At 45.9% G+C, this 20733-nt stretch overlaps 1 protein-coding gene across 33 annotated transcripts in view; it reads right to left on the reverse strand.

Moving 5' to 3' along the window:
* The window catches only part of TEAD1 (TEA domain transcription factor 1), a 284516-nt gene that overhangs the window by 189940 nt on the left and 73843 nt on the right, over positions 1-20733 (reverse strand). For 5 of the 33 annotated variants that reach the window (XM_070073209.2, XM_070073207.2, XM_089328487.1 and 2 more), the window contains exon 1: positions 12360-12626. The exons of 9 other annotated variants lie outside the window; for them this stretch is intronic. In XM_070073209.2, the coding sequence (XP_069929310.1) occupies positions 12360-12374 (15 nt within the window). In that variant the 5' untranslated portion in view covers positions 12375-12626. Of the gene's footprint in view, positions 1-1959; positions 4186-10522; positions 10752-12127; positions 12728-20733 lie in introns of those variants that run through there. 19 more of the 33 variants (XM_089328463.1, XM_089328453.1, XM_089328472.1 and 16 more) reach the window with 5 other exon arrangements.

Genomic DNA, 20733 nt, shown 5'->3' on the forward strand with positions numbered 1-20733 from the left:
TGGAAGACCTCTCTCTCTCTCTGCCTCTGACTCTCTGTAACTCTGCCTTTCAGATAAATAAATAAATCTTTAAAAAAAAGAGAGAGAGAGAGAGAGACCAGAAACCAAAGAGGTAGCCAAAGAAGAAATTCAAAGAAGTGAAAAGCGATAGCAGAGTAAATTTAAGTGAGCAGGTGAGAGGGAGGGGCAACATATAGGGAATGGCAAAGGAAGGGAAACTATGCAAAAAGGAAAAAAAGGTCTGCAATAATTCAGGAAGAAGCAGAAGTAGGTACAGGCAGTTGCCACCTGAGAGAATCACATGGCTGGAATATTTATAGCAGACAACTCAACCAAGCATTTGATGGTGTAAAGGTCGGCTGATCTTAGTCAAAGTCCAAATTTTTCTCAAAGGAGAAAGTTTGCCTTCCCAAAAAAAAAAAAAAAAAAAAAAAAAAAGATCAATAGGGAGAAAGAACTTCCATCTCCAGGGGTCCACTCTGGAAATAAAAACACTGGCCGGCGCTGCGGCTCACTAGGCTAATCCTCCGCCTGCGGCGCCGGCACACCAGGTTCTAGTCCCGGTCAGGGCGCCGGAATCTGTCTCGGTTGCTCCTCTTCCAGGCCAGCTCTCTGCTGTGGCCCGGGAGTGCAGAGGAGGATGGCCCAAGTGCTTGGGCCCTGCACCCCATGGGAGACCAGGAGAAGCACCTGGCTCCTGCCTTCGGATCAGCGCGGTTCGCCAGCCACAGCGCGCTGGCCGTGGCAGCCATTGGAGGGTGAACCAATGGAAAAGGAAGACCTTTCTCTCTGTCTCTCACTGTCCACTCTGCCTGTCCAAAAAAAAAAAAATATATATATATATATACTCATTTTATTGATTTGAAAGGCAGAGTGATAGAGAGATGCAGACACAGAAAGTGACCTTCCATCATTGGTTCACTCCCCAATGGCTGCAAAAGTTGGGACTAGGCCAAACCAGCACCAGGCAAGAACTCCATTCAGGCCTCCTAAGTGGGTACTTGGGCCATCTTCTGCTGCTTTCCCAGGCGCATTAGCACAGAACTTAAACAGAACACAGAAGCAGAGCAGCTGGGGCTCCAGTGAGCACTCCAATAAAGGATCTGGCATTGCAGGCAGTGGCTTAACCCACTGTGCCACAGCACCAGCCCAGTGCTTGACTTCTAATGTGAAATGGTATTGCAAATCCAAATCCCACCTTCATCCAATGAACCAAGTCCCAAGCACAATGCCAGAAGCTTTTGCCTATGAGATCTTAAGTAATTACACTATGCCCTTGGGTATTATTCCCACCTTCTAAACCCAGAGACTTAAATGAGTTACCCTAAGTCATATACTTTGATTCCAGGAGTCATTTCTTCAGATAGAAGCCACATTCCATGGGAACACCAGACACACACTACACCCTCACTAGGCAGTGGGAAGCAGGCAATGCTGCACGCTTAGCTTAGTCCAAGAATGACATCATCAAGACCAGTCTAATTAATTCCTAATGAATATTAATGATATTGACTCACCTCCCTGGGCAGTTGGGAGGAATGTCAGAGACTAATCATGGTTAACTGCTTCTGCATATGCATATAAGTGGGGCATGCTATTATTTTCCTACCATTTCAGATATTCACCAACCTTGCCAACATGTAGCCTAAGAAATACAGGTGAGGATCAGCCACCTGAATTTTAGAGGCAACCACCGGAGAGATGGAGCTGCAGAACACATGTCACTGTCGGAGACAGCAGAACTGTCACGGCGACGCCTGCCATGCAGCCAGTTACAGCTCGAAAGCCTTGCTGTCATACACTCCAACTGCCAGTAGGTTCCCTCTGCTTTCAGCAGGGAGAAGTGGATAATTACTACTTCTCATTTTCAAAAATCATTCTGTATCAACAGGCTCCCATCAACGAGCCAACATCTCTTCACCAAGCCCCCAATGCCGAACACCCCATTAGAGGACTTACCATTGCCATCCTGAGATTTCTTGATTAATTCTGTGCTCCATCAAGCCCTAAGTACTTGCCCAGGTGACAGCTGAAGAAAGGCTCTGATTGATTTCATGCTATGCCGCTCTGATGGGGCCACTCTGGATTACCAGTCTTTGGGGGAGTCACCTAAGCTATCCCCTGAATGAATCTGAGAGTCAGTGAGAACAGATATAGGCAGCCCTCCCTTTCCTATCACCACCCACCAGTCAAGACGATCACTGTTGCCCTTCACCTGCAATGCCAGCATCCCACTCCACTTCCAACCCAGCTCCCTGCTAGTGTACTTGAGAAAGCAGTGGGAGATAAGACAGCTCAAGTACCTGGGCCCCTGCCACCCACATGGGATATCTGAATGCAGTTCCAGGCTCCTGGATTCAGCTTGGCCCAACCTCTGCTGTTGTGGCCATCTGAGGTGTGTGAACCCTAAGGGAAGACCTCTTTCTCTACCTCTGTCTCTCCACTTCTCTCTGTAACTCTGCCATTCAAATAAATAAGTCTTTCTTTAAAAAAAAAAAAAAAAAAAAAAGACATGAACACAGACCAAGCATCAGGCAGTCTATCTCATCTGGTCACTCTAAAGCAAAGACATGGTATTAAGACAATGAGCACAGAGAACATGAGCTGGATGGCCTAGGTCAGATATCCCTGGGCAGTAGACAATTTAATTTTGGGAAACACATTTTCAAACGCAAAAACACAAGCTTCTCTCCTGTTCTAAGAGAAAAAAAAAATCGCTAAAACTAGCAGTAAGTGGTTGTCACTATTTCAAAGGGAGAACTTGTAAGGCCCTTCCCAAGAAAGACAGCCAAAGAAAACCCCTAACTCCTTAATTCCAACAAATTTGTAGAGTGAACATATTTTCAGGTAGACTCACCAGCCATAATGCATAGTAAAAATTTAAAAAAAAAAATGAAAACACTGGGAAAAATAACTCCTTAGCCACTAACCCCTGGATAATGTCACTTCCTATATTGACAAGATTCATCGTCAGGTTGCCTTGACACCTTAGCATTTTCAATGATTATGAGTACAGATTAAAAATCAAAAGCAACAGTCTATATTTTGAGACATCAACACACATGACAAAAATATACACTGTGACATGTGTAGAAATACCACATGGCACCCCATAAACATGTATGATTTTTATTTGCCTGTTAAAAATGTTTTAATAAAATTGTAAAAATATCTGAGAACTACACAAAGAGTATAAAAATATACCCTTTCAAGAGGGACCATCAGGCCCCATGTTATCAGAGAGCTGGCTCCCTGGGTGGCAAGTCTATGGGTACATGTCACCCCAGCTACAAAAGGTCAATAGAGACTCACCCAGTGTTACACGGTCAGCTGCCAGCCAACTTAATGATATGTTGGCTCTGGACTCACTCCAGGGCCCAGCAGCTGACCTGCTCAGATGCGGCCCCCTTGGCTGATTCAGAATTCTAAGTGTGTTGCATCAGCAATGGCCCTCCCTGGTCTTTACAAAAATGGTCCCGGGCCTTCTTCTCCAGCTTCTGTGATTTAGCATGCTTCTCATTCTGGAATGCCTCTCGGTATGCTGGATTACTTAGACAAGCACGAGAGAAAAAATTCACAGGTAAATGCACAGTTAACTTCCGAATGGGTCAGAAGCCATTTTCTTTTTTTTTTTTTTTTTTTTTTTTTTACAGGCAGAGTGGACAGTGAGGAGAGAGAGACAGAGAGAAAGGTCTTCCTTTGCCGTTGGTTCACCCTCCAATGGCCGCCGCGGCCAGTGCACTGTGGCCGGCGCACCGCGCTGATCCGATGGCAGGAGCCAGGTACTTATCCTGGTCTCCCATGGGGTGCAGGGCCCAAGTACTTGGGTCATCCTCCACTGCACTCCCTGGCCACAGCAGAGAACTGGCCTGGAAGAGGGGCAACCGGGACAGAATCCAGCGCCCCGACCGGGACTAGAACCCAGTGTGTCGGCGCTGCAAGGCGGAGGATTAGCCTAGTGAGCCGCGGTGCCAGCCTAGAAGCCATTTTCAACAAGACATGTGAATCAACACAGCATTTTGAAAGCACTGAGCTGATAAGTCCAAGCCCTGCTCTGGTTCTCCTGCCACATACACTGGCGTTCAAACTCTGAGGAGCCAGTCAATCCACATGGATCTCATGAGCACTAGCCTAATAAGATCCAAAAATCTAGACTCAACATGCCCAGAAAACGAAAAAAAAAAACTTCTTCCTGTCTAAGATAACCAAGAACATGATTCATCAGAGCACATGCTTTTCCTTTCCACCATCTCAGCCACCAGAACAGGCTACACGGTCTCACGTGGGTGTCGAGTCAGGCTTATGTGCATTTATCAACTTCTAATGGCTCCAAGCATGCAGATCCTGATTACCCCACCCCCAATCACACAGGGGTCTTTTGTGAGTCTCAAATATGACCACAAAACTCCTGGGAGCAGAAACAGAGCCCATGTGACTCCTAGGACCCAGGAGAATATCACATAGCACAGGTGTAAAAGGACAGGATAAAGCAACAGATTAAACCAACTTGTTTGAAGAAATTCATCTTTCACACCACCTCAAAGAAGAAAACCAAAGCTGAATGACTTCTACTACCCAATATTAAAACTCACTCAAAGCTTAATCATTAACAGTAGGCACTGGCACAAAGACATACAAAAGAGGCCAACGGATCGGAACAGAAAATCCAGAAACAAACTCATACATATACATTCACCTGATTCATGACAAAGGTGATATCACATTGCCCTGAGTAAAGAATGGTCTTTTCAATAAATCGGTTCGTTGATAGTCATATGGAAAAAATAATATCTGACCCCTCCCTCACACCATATTCTACAATTCATCTGAAATGGATTTTCTATCTCAAAGTATAAAGCAAAGCCATAATTAATTTAAAACAAAATCCAAGAGACTACCTACATGACCTTAAAGGAGGCAAAGATTACTTTATGAAGACACCAAAAGCACAATCAGAGAGGGAAAATGCTAAACTAGACTGTATGACAATTAAGAACATCCTCTCACCGAAAGAACCAATAAGAAAATATAAAGCAAACTACAAGTTGAAGAAATCTGTAATGCATAGACTCATATCCTTAATAATTAAAGAACTTCTACAAAAAAAGTCAAAGAATCCAACAAAAAAGGCAGTAAGTTAATGCATTTTATAAAAGGTAACTACAGGGCTAGTAAAAAATACACAAAGCTGTTCAACATGCAACAGTGAGAAACCAAAATACAAATAATACCAAGTATTATCCAGGATGGAGCAACTGGAACGCTGACAGTCAGCTGATGAAAGTACCAAGTGATACAATCATTCTGGAAAACTCTCTGGCCGTATCTATATACTAAAGGTGTCTAAGTGCATACCTCCTGACTCAGCAACTTCAAGTTATTTCTTTAAAGATTTTATTTTTCTAAAAGACAGAGTTACAGAGAGAAGGGGAGAGAGAGAGAGAGAGAGAGAGAAATCTTCCATCCACTGGTTCACTCTCCATATGGCTGAAACAGGCTGAGCAAGCCTGAAACAGGAGCTTCAACTGTGTCTACCAGATAGGTGTAGGAACCCAAGGACTTAGTAGGGAGCTGGATCAGAAGTGGAACAGCCAGGACCCAAACCAGCACCCAATATGGGATGCCAGCATTGCAGGCGGTGGCTTAACCTGTTACATCATAGTGCTGTCACCAGCAACTCCAAGTTCTAAGTAAAAACCCCAAAGAAATGCTCACCCCAACAGATGTACAACTGTTTATATGTGCATTATTTGTAATAGCCAGAAAAAGCCAAATCTGTATCAACCATAGGATATATAAAGTGTAGAATATTATTAAAATGAAATGTTATAAAACCACACAGTCCAAAACATGCACTAGTTATAAATACATTCGAATATAAATCAGTAAGAATCAACATAGGGGCCAATGTTGTGGGACAGTGGGTTAAGCCACTGCCTGCAATGCCAGCATCCCATATGAGACCTGATTTGAGTCCTTGATGCTTCACCTCCAGTGCAGCTTCCTGCTAATGCACCTGGGAAAGCAGTGGGTGGCCCAAGTAATTGGGCTTCTGCCACCCACGTGGGAAACTGCGATGGAGTTCTGGGTTCCTGGTTTCAGCCTGGACCAGCCCCAGCAGTTGTGGCCATTTGGGAAGTAAATCAATGGATGGAAGATATCTCTGTCTCTCTCATTCATTCTCTCTCTCTCTCTCCCTGTCTCTCTTTCTCCTTCTCTGTAACTCTTTCAAATAAATTTAAAATTTTTAAAAATTAAATAAACATAAACTTTCAGTTCCTCAGTCACACTATCTAGCCACATCTCAAGAGCTCAACAGCCTAATACGGTTAGTAGCTGTTGTACAGTACAACAGATAGGAATCATTTACATCATCACGGAAAGTTCAGTGGGACACAGCAATGACAATAAACGCAAGCAACAACTTGGGTGAATGCTACAAATGCAATGTTGGCAAAATAAGTGATAGAAAAGAACACAGACTGGGTGTTTCCATTCCTACCAAATGCATACAAGAACAAAACAGGGCCGGCGCCGCAGCTCAACAGGCTAATCCTCCGCCTAGCGGCGCCAGCACACAGGGTTCTAGTCCCGGTCGGGGCGCCGGATTCTGTCCCGGTTGCCCCTCTTCCAGGCCAGCTCTCTGCTGTGGCCAGGGAGTGCAGTGGAGGATGGCCCAAGTGCTTGGGCCCTGCACCCCATGGGAGACCAGGAAAAGCACCTGGCTCCTGCCTTCGGATCAGCGCGGTGCGCCGGCTGCGGCGGCCATTGGAGGGTGAACCAACGGCAAAGGAAGACCTTTCTCTCTGTCTCTCTCTCTCTCTCACTGTCCACTCTGTAAAAAAAAAAAAAGAACAAAACAAACGTATGTTGCCAGAAGTCAGGGAGGCGGGCCCCCTGTAGGGGTGGGGGCACTGGCTGCAGGCAGCACCAGCACACTCCTGAGGGGCCGGTCATCTGATACAGTCTGCAGCTCTGAATGTAGACATGGCCACAATGGAAATACACAGGGAGCTTAACACTAACCATGTGCACACCTTTCTATATGTGAGCTGTATTTCAATAAAAACTACCCCGAAACAGAAAAATGGCCTGTTCCACCACTACCAGCACCCCTGCCCCAGACCTTTCTGATTCTGCAGTTAATGCAGAGAAAGTTGACTCTGGGAACGCCGAGTGCATTTGCTCTTACTGAATTATGCTTCTCGATGCTGCCATCAGCACACCAAGGGTTACCAGAAGAAACATCCTGTGAGATCAGTGACTGGCATTGCACCAAAGATGTCGAGGAGGCCATGCATCCTATCACACTGATGGCCCTCCACAAAGACCCCAGGGAAAGGTTCGGTAACATACAGAACTCCAGGCTTTCCTCCTTGTGGCCAGCGACAGGCCCAAACTTCACTCCGGCCCCTCACAGATGCCAAAGGGCTCACTCTGGTCTACAAGCTTGGTTTCCTGAGTCCACTTTGGGTCGCCCCTTAAAGGACTTATTTTTTTTCTTTTTCCAACTTTTAATTTATGCTATTTTAATAGTCTTATAAGCTGCCTTAAATTCACTCTGAAATAAGATGAGATAGAAACATGAAAGGGACATTATTTCTGATTTTTAATTCGCTGCTTCAACTGAATGTGGTAAAGCACTTACTGAACACACCTCCCCAGCTCCCCACCCACGACCCAGCCACCAGAGAAGGAAATCAGTAAATGCCCTGTGCTCCCCTGCCCTCAACAGCACCCCACCCAGCAAGGAGATGCCAGGTCCCTCCACTGGGCAGCCTGGCCTGGCTTCTCCCAGCCTCCTCTGAGTGTGTTCTCACAAACAGCACCCTTGCTGGCCAGTGCAGTTGAACTTACCTCACTCACCACACTGGAATGATCTGTTTATGTGTCCTGCACCCTGGCAGTTTCTAAGACCTTTAAGAGTTGTGTGCATCCATGCTGTTGGTCATTTTTCTATCCTTGGCATTTAACAGAATGCCTGATACTCAGTAACCACTCTCCCAAAATGGCCAATGGGTGAACACAAGGATGAACAAATGAATGAGGAATGAATGAATGGCTGTCCCCCACTATGCTGGAGGAATAAGCAAGGCCCTGTAGCAGCACAGAAGCGGGACAGTTCGTTCTGTCTCTGGTCCATGTCTTGGGAGGTGGCATTTAGGTCGGTTTTGAAGGCTGAGCCAGTGACAAGAAGGGAACAGGCGGGTCTGTTCAGACAGAAGTCTTAGCAGAGGGGACACCGGGAAGAAAAAACCAAGCGGCAAAGTACAAAGACTGGAGCAAAGACTGCAAGAGTATGCGGGGCCAGATCACCAGGGCCCTCAAAGGCCCTGAAAAAGGTCGGGCTATTCCATGCAAAGGGCAGACAAGCACCAGAGCATGTGAGCAACTCCTACAGGTGCATGAGTGCGCACACACATCTACTGGGGGACAAAGGGTGAACAGATCACTTTACAACTCTGGAACCAAAATTTTTAAATTCAAAGTATTTACAGGGTGTTCTGAGACTAGACAGGTCTCTAAATAAATTCCAGCACGACAATGTGGCACATCCAGTAAGCGTTCCAAATGTATAAAAGCATGACAGTGGCTTTTCTAAAGACAGTGACAGTTTATACAGGTGTGCTTGTTTAAACAGCCCATAACCATGAGATTAACTCTGCTCAGAGCCTGGTCACACAGCTCTTTCAGTAACTGTTCATCAGACCTCAAGTCTCCTACAGAGGGGCTGTGAGCTGACAGGAGGGTCACGCCCAGGCCTAGCATGGGAACCAGACTGCCATGCTGACACAGAGACACAGGTCTGCACAGGGCCAAGTTACAAAGCCAGTTAACTGCCATCACAAGCTGATACACAAACTGACCGAAACTAAAGGACATCGCTTCTTCACAAATGTCCGTTGGTTGCCAATGATCATGGAGACAGCTAAGTCCCCGCCACCAAATGAGAAATACAATCTGCCACTGAATGATGACATGGAGACGGAACAACTGCAAACCAGTCCTCACACCGACAAAGAGGCAAATGTAGGGGCCAATTAAAGCCCCACCCTAACTCCATCCCTGTCCTCCACATGTAAGCCCAGCCTTGGGTTTATATCCAGTCCAAATTCAGCAGGAGCAAAGAATCTTGGCATTTTGGTTGGAAACTGGCCAAGGCAGGATAAGTGAGCAACTACTGTTCCCCTGCAGACAATGAGCCACCCATTCAGATAAACAAACATTATGTGAGCACCTCCTGCTTGTGGCTTCTGCAGCTCTGAGCACACAAGTGCTGCAAGGTCAGTTGGGCATGACCCCCCGCTAGAGATGCAGACAGGAAAGCTGACGTATACTTGGACCAAAGCAGACTCTTTTCCCATCAGCCTAGCTTCTCCTGCCTTCAACTCCCCATGGCCCAGGAAGCTCTGAAGGAAGCCAGTCTGCATCCATCAGACCCTTCCCCTCCTCACCTCCGACATGCTCCAGCCAATGAGTAAACTGTAGCAAGTCAAAAAAACGCAACCGCCACATCTAGATTCAGTCAGCGTTTCTGCAGCTCCCCAGCGATGCACAGGAGTCTCTTTAGGAGAGAAACAAGGTCCACTTCCTTGTCCAGGTCCCAGTCGCCCTGGCAGAGGGAGGACAAACCAAGCCGCCTGCTTCTCCCCAGACCCCTCCGTTTACTGGGGCTCTGTCACATCAATGTCTACCGTCCTAAGTCATCAACCTATCCTCTAGGAACCAGAGTAGCCGTCCCCACCCAAAGTGGTCACTTCTGTGTTCTCAAAGCTCTTCAAACATGCTTCCAATGTCACCCTGGTACACTTCACTCTAATTCCTCTTAAGATACCGTCTCCCCACCCATCAGGATGGTTCCCAGAATGTCTTCATCTAACACCTCCCAGCACCTGCCAGGCTGTTGGACCTCTGAAAGGTTGGCTAACTACTGGCCCCAGAAGGTGCCTCTTGGGTGACTGGGTTCACACAGTGCACATGGCAGAGATGCTAAACATACATAGAGTCCACGTGGTTTCAGAATCCCAAAGAGCTTGAATTCTGAGTTTTCCCTTATTTGCTGTGCCTCAGTTTCTTTTCATGCAGCACTGGAATTAACAGTACCTACCTGCTGCCTATGAGGTGATCCATTTAAAGTACCGTCGGGGTATCTCATTCACTGACAGTCACACACACATCATCTTATCTAAACACTTACAGACTTGTACATGCACACATGTCTCAAAACCTCCCAATACACTGTTGAACTCACGTGTGTCCCTGTAATTAACAGCTACTGCTTTTGTATGTCAGCTTTCCTGCCATATTGCCAGTTTCAAGAAAGCAAGGACTCTGTCCCATTCATTCCTGCACCCCACCCCAGCCCCAAGCACAGCTCCCTAAGTAACCATTTGATTCATTTTAACAAACTTGAATGCAATTTTGATGACTCCTAAGAAATTCAGCCTGTCTAAAGAGTTACTCAGGCATATCCCAGGCCAGACCTACAGAGCAAATTTTAAAAACATGCCAGCTTCCAAACCTTTCTCTGGGTTCCACAAACCCTGACTGAAGCCGCCTGCAGCCTTGGCCACCAATTCTGCTGTCCTTGCATCTCAGATTCATCCCCATCTCAAGACTGGGCCACAGTCTGAGGTCTTAAGCGATGATCCCCTCCCCAGCTGCAGCTGGAGTTGTCCTAGCCCACAGCGATAGCCCGGGCCTCAGCAGCTGCTCTGCCTGGGGGAGCTGCAGCCAGGAACTGCCTCCTCAGCTCTCAGCCAGTTCACCCCCACCAAGGGGCCTGGGGGCTGCACTCAGCTAGGAGTGTCAGGTTACCATAAAAATAACAGTGGGCCTGCCTACACCTGGGGTACAGGCCAAGTACAGGAGGGAAGCGTCCAAGAGGTGAGAAGAGAAGCCCAGGAGAAGAAAAGGAGATGTGAGTGTGTTGTGTGTGTGTGTGTGTGTTTCAAATAATTTTTTTTTAGTTTGAACATGAGTCAGAAAACCCGAGTTTTAAGAAATGTACTCCTACTTTAAATTATCCATTCTACTCTTACCATCACCACTACATCCCCTGCAATAACTTATCCATTTAGTATCTTGCATTTATATTATACTGAACTATTTCAAATGTGCTTTTCAAAACATTATTTTAGGGCAAGAAGTGTATAGGGATTTCTTTAGTTCGTCTACTTAATACTATGTATAAGAGTGGGATTTGAGTCAATGAAAGTTTCAACGAGCGTTCCCATTCAACAAATTCCTAATATTACTCAAGCTTTAGTTTTCTCAAAACTAAATCTAAGCATGACAGAGCTAATTAGGGCTACTGCAGGAGAGGCAGGCCTTCAAGAAAGAAAAGGCTAATAAAAAGCATTTATTCACTCTTCTTCTCTTTTCCTAAAATGAAATCAAAGTTCACTCCTGTGCTACCCTCACGCACGGAACGCTGCTGGCTTGATGTGGTCTGGCCCAGCCTGGATATTTCAAATAAAGGTAACTTCAATCACTGCAAGGAGTTAGCAGGTTATTGATTCTCCATCTATTGCTCTTTCATCTTGGTTTACCCCATACACAATGCCTCTTTAATCTGCTCCTAGCAACTGTTTTATAAGTGGGTGGGTACAGACCCAGCAACAAGAAAAGATGCTCATGTCCTGGGCAGGCAGGTAGGCCCCAAGCCCAGGCCTTCCACCGGGTGGATGAAGTTTCCCATTGTAATCCCTGACGTGAGGAAAAGGTTGCCCACACCTTGGCAGGGGAAGAATGGGCTCACTGGAACAGACACCCTGAGCAAGCTAAACAGCAGGCAGGCCACCGGAAAAAAAAAAAAAAACAAGACAGGAAAACACGGCTCTCTGTTTTTTTTCAAAAATTGGACTTTGAAGGTGTCCCATTTTCGTAACTACTGATTCCTGTTGCATTTGCAATCAGAACGGCAGGTACACAAGGCACAGCAGCACTCTGAACAACACTACTGCAAGCGCTCAAAAGAAAAGCTCCGGATGACAATCTCAGTGGCAGCCAGAGCAGCAGCAGACATGCAGACAGGCAGAGATCATGTATGAATGTTTTCAAATGTGTAGCTTTTAAGAAACAGCCCTCTCCCAATCAAGTCAATCAAACACTTCAGACCGCTCACCAGCAGGCTTCGAGTGCTGTAAATTCAGAATACCCTGAGTAGTGAAATTCACTACAGTTCCATCCTGCTTTTAAAAACAGCCGAAGTCTAATTCCCGGAAGAGAAGAGCTCATTCACCTTGCCACTCCTCGTGTGGTCACAATTAACACGGTTCATGCAGGGGACATCACACCGTGCAATTATCAACCAGCATCGACACGGCTAAAAGATCTTTAATAATCCTGGTTTTTACCATAAAAGCTCTCATTATTATCCCAGCTCTCTCTGCTTGTTCAGCGTGCCTGGTCACTTACACAAGGATGAGAAAAAACCGTGGGCTCGACTCATCTTTCCCCAGCCGTGTCTCCCAGAGAGCTGTTCGTGTCCCTGCAGGGCAATGCCACGGCACTGGCCGCCCAGGTTTAAAATTAGCCAAGCCCCGGAGAGCCGCGAGTAACCTTCCGACAAGGTTAGCCAGCAAAGCAGAGCGCTGCTCAGAGACGGACATTAATAAGAAGCCAAGTGGAGCCTTTCAACAAGCCCATCAGGGCCTCTGGGGGCCAGGGCCGCCTGGAAGCCTGGGGGAGCCGGAGCTCCAGCGCGGGAGGCTGACCTAGGCTCTTATTTTTATCCCACCGAGTCAGCAGCTTCCTTTACAGGCAGTAAACACAACCTCCAAACGTGCTTCTCCAAGTTTAAATGCAACATATCCGTCCACTAACTGTCCGGCGATTTTAGAACTTTTAGCCGTATTTTTTTAAGTAAAATATCTCTAGGATACTTCTAATTATAAAACTAACATCTGCAGGTGACAAAAATGTAGAACTTATAAAGACATACACGGAGAAAATAAATAACACTCAGAATGTACCACTCAGGGCTAAGCATGCATTCTGATGTATTTTCTTGCACCAGTAACATTACTATTATTATTCCCTAAAGTTCTGGGTTTTTATTGCTCACCTAAACCTTTCACATTCAGCATTTTCCCCGGGACCTAAAAGATCCTCCACATCCATTATTTTTACGAAGTATATAATACTCCAGGTTGTGTATCTAACTATTACCATATTAAAGGATTTTCCCGTGACTGAACATTGAGGTCTCGCCCAACTTCTCACTGCTGTGGTAAACATCCTTGTAATAATTTCCTAAGGATAGACTCCTAGAGCCAAAGGGCAGGCACAATTTCTAGGCCACCAACGCAGACCAGGGACCCCATGAAGACCAGACAGTTCAGCTCTACACTGCCCACTCGGGAGATGTTTTCTGAATAAAATGATGTGTCTCAGGGCTTTCTAAACAGAATACCCTACATTTTGATGTGACATTTTCCAAGCACCTGCTAGGAGATAAATAGGTCCAGCACTACGAAAGTGCCCTTGGCAGTGAGTTAAGGAAGACAAGAGGAACTGATCAACACATCTGACCACCTACAGAGGCAATTCAGATACTCTCCCCCCACCCCACCAACGGTACCCCACTGGTACAACCTCTCTGGTTGTTTAAACTACTGGAGGAGCTGGTGAAGAATGCCCCAAACCCCTACCTGCTCCATCCTTCTCCCAGTGCCCAGGGTCTCACCGGCATTCAACAAGTAAAGGGTAAACAAAAGATAAACCAGGAGCCTCCAGTGGCTACCACTATGTTAATGTCCTTTGGAATTAGTTGTTAAATATTTTAAACATCATTCTTCAGGCAATTTGAAAAAAATTTCATTCATTCATTTGAAAGCAGTGAGAGAGAGAGAGAAATCTTCCAACCACTGGTTCATTTCCCAAATGCCCCCTACAGCCAGGGTGAGGCCAGGCCTAAGGCAAGAAGAGCTCAGAACGCCATCCAGGTCTCCCTCATGAGTGGCAAGAACCCAAGTACTTGAGCCGTCATCAGCTACTTTCCCAGGCACATTATCAGGAAGCTGTATCAGAAGCAGAGTAGGTAAGACTCGAACCAGCACTTGTAAATATGATGGGGGCGACTCAAGCAGTGGATTAATTCACTACACTACAACGCTTGCCCCTACAGGTGGCAACTTTTAACTCAAGATGTGCTTTGTACATTGTAAGAACCCCCAAACCAACAAACCCTTCAATGATTGTCATTTACAATCTTGATTATCAGCACATCAACAAGGTTTCTTCAACTCACTAAATTCCTTAATGTTTTATTTTTTGAAACCCAAACTGACAATTATTAGGAAGCACTTATCAAGATGCCCAGTGGGGGACTGATTCCGCAAACGAATCTCTACAAAGCACTGTGTGTTGGATCAGAGATGAACTTCGGAACTCTAAAATTCCCCAGTCTAGTGCTAATGCCAGTGGCACTGGTTCTTCAAGGGTAACACCTTAAATCCAAGGAGTCTTTGAGGAACTCTCAGATCATCAACTACACTCACAGCAAGCTAGAGCAGAAATACTGAAGTGGTAACCTGGATATTAAAGAGTCAGGTATAGCCCAACCTATGCCCAGGCCAGCCTCACCCTGGTTTTCCTGTAATGCTGATGAAAGCAACACTGCTTGAGTGCTATCAGTGGACTGGCCCTGCCACGCACTCAGAAGCAAGCTCTCCACCTTTAGCTCTCTTTGCTAAGCTCAACTATGTTCTGCGGAAGGGAACAGATAACTAGCAAGGGGAACAGAGTTCCACTTCCTCTAAATGTTTTTGTCCACCCTCTATTAAAGGTGCCAAGTGAAACACCAGCCAAGAACTGGATGCAGGACAAACAAGGGGCCTGTATAATCAGACTTTGAAAACCGAGAAGGTGTCAGCCTGGACATGGTACAGCACTGCCCGGCCCAGCAGCTGGGTCATGGCCCTCACCAGAACAACCTCAAACACAATGGCCACCCACCCCTCCACTGCAGAAGAGCATACTCCAAATTCCAAGCCGCTTTGGGAGCCAGAGGCTGAACTTCGGCTTCTCTGCCCAATCTGCAGGATTCTAACTGACAGAAGAATGTGCAGGGTCCAACAAATCAAATGTAATAGCGGAAGTTTAAGGAAATACTTTGTAGTAGTAAATGAAATTAATACCCACAGCTAACGTTCATTCAACACAGTATGTGAGGCATGAGGGTTAGAGAACTTTTTTTTTTGCTAAGTTTTATTTTTGAATAATTGTATAGATGGGGTACAATGTGATGTTTATACACACACAGACACAATGTGGAATTATCAAATCATGCTAATTAACATACCCATCACCTCAAACATTACTCATTTCTTTGTGATAGAAAATTTAAAATCCCCTCTTTAAGCATTTTGAAATATGCATTATTATTAACTGTGGCCACCATGCTTTGCAAAGGCTACAAGTTATTCCTCCTGTCTAAATGAAACATTGTACGTCTGACCAATGTCTCCTCTCTGCCCATCCACCTCCCCCACCCCAGCCTCTGGTAACCATCCCTCTACTCCTATTAGCTTGATTTTTTTAAGATGCAAGGACTTTTTAAGATTTTTTCATTTAACCCTCATCCAACCAGGAGGTAGAGATGGCATTACTATCTCCATTATTCAGAAAAATGAAGCTTGGAAACATAAAGTTATTTGACCAAAATCATTCCACTAGGCACCAAAGTCAAACTCAAACCCAATGGCACTTCACCTGGAGTCCAAGTTTTGAAACCGTATTTGTGGAGTAGTAAACCTCCCACAACCAGAGGTAATCAAGGAATTGCTACAAGACCTCTTAACAGGGGTGCCACAGTGAGGATTGGAGGGACTGAAGGAAGTCAGGGAAGATCCACTCCAACCTCAGATCTATAATGGGTGAAAGCAAATTGCCTACTACTGTGCTCTGGCTCTGCAGTAGCTGCATATGGGACATGAGGAGAGGGTGATCCCTTTTAAATGAAAGGAGAACATCATTAGAGCGAGGGCAATGATGGACAGCCACACTATTTCTGTGTTCACAATAAAAGGCAACTGAACAGCAAAACTCCTGCAGACTCTAGACTCATGTGTTGAGATCCCAGCAGAGTTGGCACATTGGCATGTGATCATCTTTTTAACCTCCTGCACCTGGATTTCCCCCCCACTACAAAACTAGTCTTTATGGTAATTAAATGACTCAAATTTATAATGGAAAATGTCAAGAAAGCAACCCGAAAATGAGAGGACTGGACAACTCACACAGGAGAACAAGAAACTGTGTATCTCTCCATCAGGAGGACGGAAAAGGGCCGATTCAAGCAAACATAACATGTCATCTTAAACCGGCTGAGGAGCAGCCCTTTAAAGACGATAACCAAATCTGCAGGCACAGGACTCAAGGAACACAGTGGTGGTGGCAGGGCGGATGTGAAGACCCAGCTGGCAACGCTGTCGAGAGCCTCAACAGGCTTCCCTCTTCTGGCCTAATAATCCTAACACTGGACACTTCTCAAAAGAAGAACAGTCCACAGCAGACATGATTATAAAAGTCTACGATAACTGTGAATAGCAGAATGACTAGGAAAGTCACATAGATAAGCGCAAAAGAAAAACTGAAGCAGAGCAAACTGAAACACAACGGAAAGCTTCTCAAAGATTATTAGTTTTGGGGCCGGTGCTGTGGCTCAGGGGGTTAATGCCCCAGCCTGAAGCGCCGGCATCCCATATGGGCACTGGTTGGAGACCCAGCTGCTCTGCTTCCGATCCAGCTCTCTGCTGTGGCCTGGGAAAGCAGTAGAAGATGGCCCAAGCGCTTGGGCCCCTGTACCCACATGGGAGACCTGGAGGAAGCTCCTGGCTCCTGGCTTCAGATTGGCACAAATCCGGCCATTGAGGCCAATTGGGGAGTGAACCGGCAGATGAAGGACCTCTCTCTCTCTCTCTCTCTCTCTCTCTCTCTCTGCCTCTCCTCTCTCTGTGTAACTCTTTCAAATAAATAAATAAATCTTTTTTAAAAAAGAATATTAATTTTAATAAGAAAAACAAAAAAATTGCATAGATGAAATCATAGCCTTAGTTTTATGTATGTAGCTATATACATTAAAAACACAGGGGCCAGCGCCATGGCTCACTTGGTTAATCCTCCGCCTGTGGCACCGGCATCCCATACGGGCACTGGGTTCTAGTCCCGGGTGCTCTTCTTCCAGTCCAGCTCTCTGCTGTGGCCCAGGAGGGCAGTGGAGGATGGCCCAAGTGCTTGGGCGCCTGCACCCGTGTGGGCAACCAGGAAGAAGCACCTGGCTCCTGGCTTCAGATTGGTGTAGTTCTGGCTGTAGTGGCCATTTGGGGGTTGAACCAACGGAAGGAAAACCTTTCTCTCTGTCTCTCTCTCTCAATGTCTCTGTCAAATAAAACAAAAACAAACAAAAATTATTTTAAAATACAAAGAAAATAAGCTACTATGTTTGCAAAGTGACGTTACAGACTTTTATCTCATACTTTTGTCATGCACTTCGGTTTTTGCCATTTTTAAGAGGTTATTCCAACTGTTTTCTAGAACAAAATTTAAGTAAATAAGATACAAGTCCAGATACTTAGGCACAAGAAAGCTTAGAGGTCAGAGGTAAGGGAATTCTTGAATCCTTTTTATCTCAAAGATCCAGCTAGCCAATCTCTAACTTTGTGTCTAATCACAATTTACACACACAGAGAGATTACAGCCTATTTTAGCTAAACCAAACGACTTGAAGTCCCCTTCCAACAGTACAGTAAGAGGTAACATTCATATACCTGGACCCCATTTTAAGCACTTTATGGTCCTCATTCATTTAACCTCCCCAACAACGTTACAGGAGTAAAGTACTATCCTTGTTCCCATTTTAGAGATGGGGAAATTAATACACATGAGGAGAAAATAAATGGCTTACACACTGCTCAGACAGGAGGCAGAGCACAGTCTAACTCTGAGGTCTATACTGATAACCATCAGGCTAGACTACCTCACTACCAACCCCTGCTACGCTGTTCCTTCTGTCTGAAGTGCCTTCCTCCCCCCAGCTCCTACAAAGCCCACACACACCTGCTGTGTGAATATGTATATGTGACTTTATTTATGTATTTTTGAAAGGCAGAGATACAAAGAGACAAAGACAGAGACATAAATCAATCTTCCATCCATCTGCCAGTTCACCTCCCAGATGCCAGCAACAGCCTTGGCTGGGCCAAGTTGAAAGTAGGAGCCCAGAACCCAATGTGAGTCACCTATGTGGACGGCAGAGCTTTAAACACCTAAATCATCACCTGCTTCCTCCCAGGGTACTCCTTACAGGAAGCAGGAGTCAGGAGAGGAGCCAACTCAAACCCAGGCATTCCAAAACAGATGCAGGCATCCCAACTCGCATTTTAACCACTGTGACAAACACACCCCCCTCCAAACACACACACACACACACACACACACACACATTTCTGAGGCAAATTCAATTGTTGCCTCTTCTGCTCTCCCATGTTGTATGTTTGTGTCTCCTCAGAAGTTCAGAGAACTCAACACACGCATCTGCTCTTTCACAAGTACTGTTTAATGATCCACGGGCTCAATCTCTGATAGTCCAATTTTGAAGTATGAAGTAAATAGATGTTCTTTGCAGGCCTGTGATCAGCCTGATGTCTGGCACCTAATATGTAATCAGTAAGACAGGAAAGGAGAGAAAATGCATGAATGACTTCTCAAGAAGGAAATAAATATAAATACTTGGCATTAAAATGAGTCCATGAATATCATTCAGACATGACACATTCTATGGATGAACCTTAGGGAGACTACTCTAGGTAAAGGAAGCCAGTTCCAAAATGACAAATACCTCCTGTCTGCCAGGGTCTGGAGGCAGAGGGGAATAGGGAGTTACTGTGTAACAGGTAAAGACTTTTGGTTTTGCAGATGAAAAGAATTCCATGGATGGATGGTGGTGATGCTAGCAAAACTATGTGAACCCACTTAATGCCACTGAACTGTACACTTGAGAATGACTAGAATGGTAAGTTTATCCTATGTGTCTTAATTAACATAGATTAGATAGCCAGATGGTTAAAATGGGATCTCAAAACAAAGAAATCAAAACCAAGTCAAATTACACCAGTAGAGGAATCCAAACATAACTCTTAGTGCTGGAACACTCACTACATCACACAGAAACTTCACACATATACACAGTTGTCCCATGCATCTTTCCAAGGCTTGCCCCATCTCAACAGAGAACCCTTCCTGGATACCCAAGTCAGGCTGATGGGCAGGCTGCTGGCTCCCAAGGCACCATGCCCTTGCATCAGAACACCTTTGTAGAGTCAAGCTCCATGACCAACAAGCCTGTGTCCTCAGGACCTGGCTCAGTACACCTTTAATATAAACTCATTAACTGCTACAAAAGGAGGGAGTAGAATACTGATTTGATTTTCAGAGCTTAAAAGGAAGGATGTCCTGATCGAGGCAAGTAAAAACTCACAGAAAACCCAAAGGTTTGTTTTTATGGAGAAAAACTAAAGTTTATTTTTTATTTATTTGAAAGGCAGAGTGACAGAAGAGGGTGAGACCCTCCACCCACTGGTTCACTCCCCGAATGGCTGCAACAGTTAGATCTGGGCCAAGCCGAAGCCACAAACCAGGAACTCAATGTGAGCTTCCCAGGTGGGTGGCAGGGACTCAAAAACTAGGGTCATCTCCCACTGCTTTTCCCAGGCACACTGGCAGGGAACTGGCTTAGAAGTGGGGCAGCCAGGACTCGAAACAGCATTCAGATATGTGATGCTGGCATCACAAGTGGCAGCTTACCCTGCAGTGCCACAATGCTAGCCCCCCAACGATTTTCTAACCTGAAACTGAAAGTAAAATAAAACCAAATCCACCTGCACAGAGGTTCCCACTGCCTCCTGTATTAGAGGAAGGGGGTTTATCTGTGAGGTGATTCCCAGAATGACACACACACGGAGTCAAAGCTGCCCACCCACCTCTGACAGCCTGGCACAGTGCAGGGCCTTGGACGGGGCACCTCTCCCCATTCTCTCAAGGGCAGGGCACGACTACCCTCCCTGCAGGAATAAAACTTCAAATTGCAGGCACCTCGTCTTTGGGCTGAAGTTAGAAAACATTTCTGAAGGCTGCTGGAGCTTCATCGACACGCAGAGGTCAGCTCGGAAGGCCCAGGGCAGTACCTGCTCTCCTTTGCCCTCTCCACTTTCCATTCTTTCAGGCGGTGGCACATGCACAGAGCTCCTTTCTTCTGCTTCTGCATATCTGCTACCCAAGTACCCTAAGCCTCCACGTTTATTATCCACTACCCAAGCACCCTAAACCTCCACCTTTATTCTCCTTTATGTTTCACATAGGAGAAACATTCTGGGGCTTGCCACTGAGCAAAATGTTTCTTCTTTCTTTTCTCCAATTGCTGAACAAACAGTGATGCTAAAAGGCAAGCATACGCTGGGCTCTTCCAGACTTGAATCCCATAAGGCAGCAAGCTGCCAGGGCACAGAGCTGCGAGCGAGCAGCACAGACGACTTCCAGCGTGACTGAAACTCAGCTTCAGGGCCGACCGACAGGAACCCTGAGTGTCAAGACAGACCCTGCTTGTGGGCTGCCGGGCGTCTGCATCAGTAAACCAAGTCCCTGCACAAACCTCGGGTTGTGGCTCTTGCTCGGCCACAAGGAATTACCACAGGTGAAGAATATCTGAGATCTGAGACGAGGGGCTGAAGC

This window comes from Oryctolagus cuniculus, chromosome 1, assembly GCF_051225735.1.
Source record: "Oryctolagus cuniculus isolate XC-2025 breed Fujian yellow rabbit chromosome 1, ASM5122573v1, whole genome shotgun sequence".
Lineage (NCBI taxonomy): Eukaryota > Metazoa > Chordata > Mammalia > Lagomorpha > Leporidae > Oryctolagus > Oryctolagus cuniculus.